The 2248-nt window shown below is 37.7% G+C and overlaps 1 protein-coding gene across 4 annotated transcripts in view; it reads right to left on the reverse strand.

The window, feature by feature from the left end:
- Positions 1-2248, reverse strand: part of LOC138151969 (two pore channel protein 2-like) — a 68504-nt gene that overhangs the window by 15144 nt on the left and 51112 nt on the right. For all 4 annotated transcript variants that reach the window (XM_069075569.1, XM_069075568.1, XM_069075570.1 and 1 more), the window contains one exon: positions 1176-1361. In XM_069075569.1, the coding sequence (XP_068931670.1) occupies positions 1176-1361 (186 nt within the window). The remainder of the gene's footprint in view (positions 1-1175; positions 1362-2248) is intronic.

Consider the following 2248-nt stretch of genomic DNA (forward strand, 5'->3'; position numbering starts at 1 on the left):
TAACAAAGCAGATCCAAGAACCTGTGGTAGCTGCAAACCCTGAGGACGCTTGGGGTGCTTGCTGCTACAGGCAGCAATGATGGAAGTTCAACGGATTGTACAATGGAAGTATGTTCTAGAACAGTGGAAACACTGGTCCCACTGTATGTACCCTGTGATCATGGGACCACACCTAGAACATTGTGTTCAGGTCAGGGAGTCACATTTTAGGAGGACTACTGATCAATTAGGAGGGTCTAAGGAGAGTGACAGGGATACCAAGGGTTCCAGGAGCCATGTCCCCCAAAGAAAGGTTAAAGAAACTTAGAAATTTAGTCTAGAAAAAAGAAAGTGTTGTTTTCATACATTTTAATGACTATGATTTGACAAAGGAAATAGACTTATTCTCTATTGTTCCAGAGGGTACAGACCAGTCAGTAGAAGAGGCAGTAGAGGAAGATTCTAAGCTTTAAAAATTATTCTAAAACTGTCCAGCAATGAAGAGAATTGCCTCATGAGATAATGAGTTTCCTATCCCTGGAAGTATTCAGAGCACAGAGTGAATAACCATATGTGAAGAATATTGTAGAAGATTCCTTCCCTGGGGAAGTGGTTGGATTAGAGCAGGAGTTCTTGACCTCTTTTTGGGCATGGGTTTCTTCTGGCAGTCTTGTAAAGCTTGTGGACCCTTTCTCAGAATAATATTTTAAATGCATTTTAAAAAATACTTAGGATGATAAGGGAAATCAATTATATTGAAATACAGTTACCAAAATTTTTTAAAAATATGTTTACAAACCCAAGGTTGAGAACCTCTGAACTAGAAAATCCCTAACGTGTCTTTTCAGCTCTAAGAATCTATGAATTCTACTCCCTACAGTGGTGTAAAATTTTAGTTGAATTGTCAAAATCTAATACTATTATCTGGAATTGGTTCATAAGATTTTTACTGAACCAGAAGGTTTTATTGCTGAGATTTAAATCACAAGGTTTTCCAAGTCTAATGAAACAGATGATGAATTTTAAGAATAGTTAAAACTAGGAAAGCAAACATATCTCTCTTTTCCCTGCTTTCTATCTTCTACCTCATCTCTCTCTCTCTCTCTCTCTCTCTCTCTCTCTCTCTCACACACACACACACACACACACACACACACACACACACATTCCCCAAAGGAAGAGACATAAGCACTTACCAGTTCCAGAACTGATTCCTTGCAAAAAATGTCTTGGGTTCATAGCTGTACAACTTCAGGAGTATTTCAATAATATATAGAGAAAGGAAAACCCATTCTGCATAGGAAATGAATGGATTTTTCTCATCCAAAGCAATGAATACAGCATTGATTACAATAATTACATCATAAATCCAGACAAACACCCTGTCATGGAAGTTGGAGGGGGGAGGGGTAGAAGGAAAGAAAGAGAGAGAAAAAAAGATATAGTTATTGAACATGAGCCCATCTCAATATATGATGTCTTTATATTATTTTGAGAAGATCTCTTTCACTTCCTCTTAGACCCTTCTGCCCATTCTCAACAACCTCAGTGGTTTTGTCAAGGGCAAATAATGGAACCAGCATTCAAACCCAGAGCCTCTGATTTGAAATCTAGGGTTCTTTTCACCTACCTGCCTGTCTCTCCCCATCTTCTTCTCACTAGCAGTAAGTGTGAAAGCCAAAGTTCAGCATTACTGAATGCAGTCCTTGAATCAATGCAGAATAGGGCTAAACTATTTTTATGAATTATAAATATATGAAACTATTATGTATAATAAATACAAGCTATAATAATATAATAAATATAAACTATATAATAAACTGGTTTTTGTTTTTATGCTACTATTATATATGATAAAAAGAATTTGACAAATATAAAACTAAGAGGAACATTTATTTACTTAAGGGGATAAATTATTTTCACTCTGTCTGAAGTCTCCCTTTATAGCCAGAGAGGTAACTGTAATATAAGCAAGGTCTCCATAGCTTAGAGTAGAGCAAGAATGAGATAGCGGGGTGTAATGGGAATGTAAATTTTAAAGATCTTCCCTGCCCCTAGGCTAAAGTGCACCTGGAGCCTGGGGTGAGAGGCTTGTTTTTCAGTAGATACCTCTTGATTAGCCAGTGAGTCAATAAGGTTGTTACATTCTCTGAGCCAGGAGAAGGCTATATAAGCCCTGATGTGTAGCTTTGTTTTGGGACTCACTTTGAGAAGCGTTCTGTGATTTGATCAGATGAAACTCTGGAAAGCCGTTGTCCAGAGGCCCCCC

This window comes from Petaurus breviceps, unplaced genomic scaffold (genome assembly GCF_028583685.1).
Source record: "Petaurus breviceps papuanus isolate PSGF00001 unplaced genomic scaffold, PetGlider_PUasm1.0 90919, whole genome shotgun sequence".
NCBI lineage: Eukaryota > Metazoa > Chordata > Mammalia > Diprotodontia > Petauridae > Petaurus > Petaurus breviceps.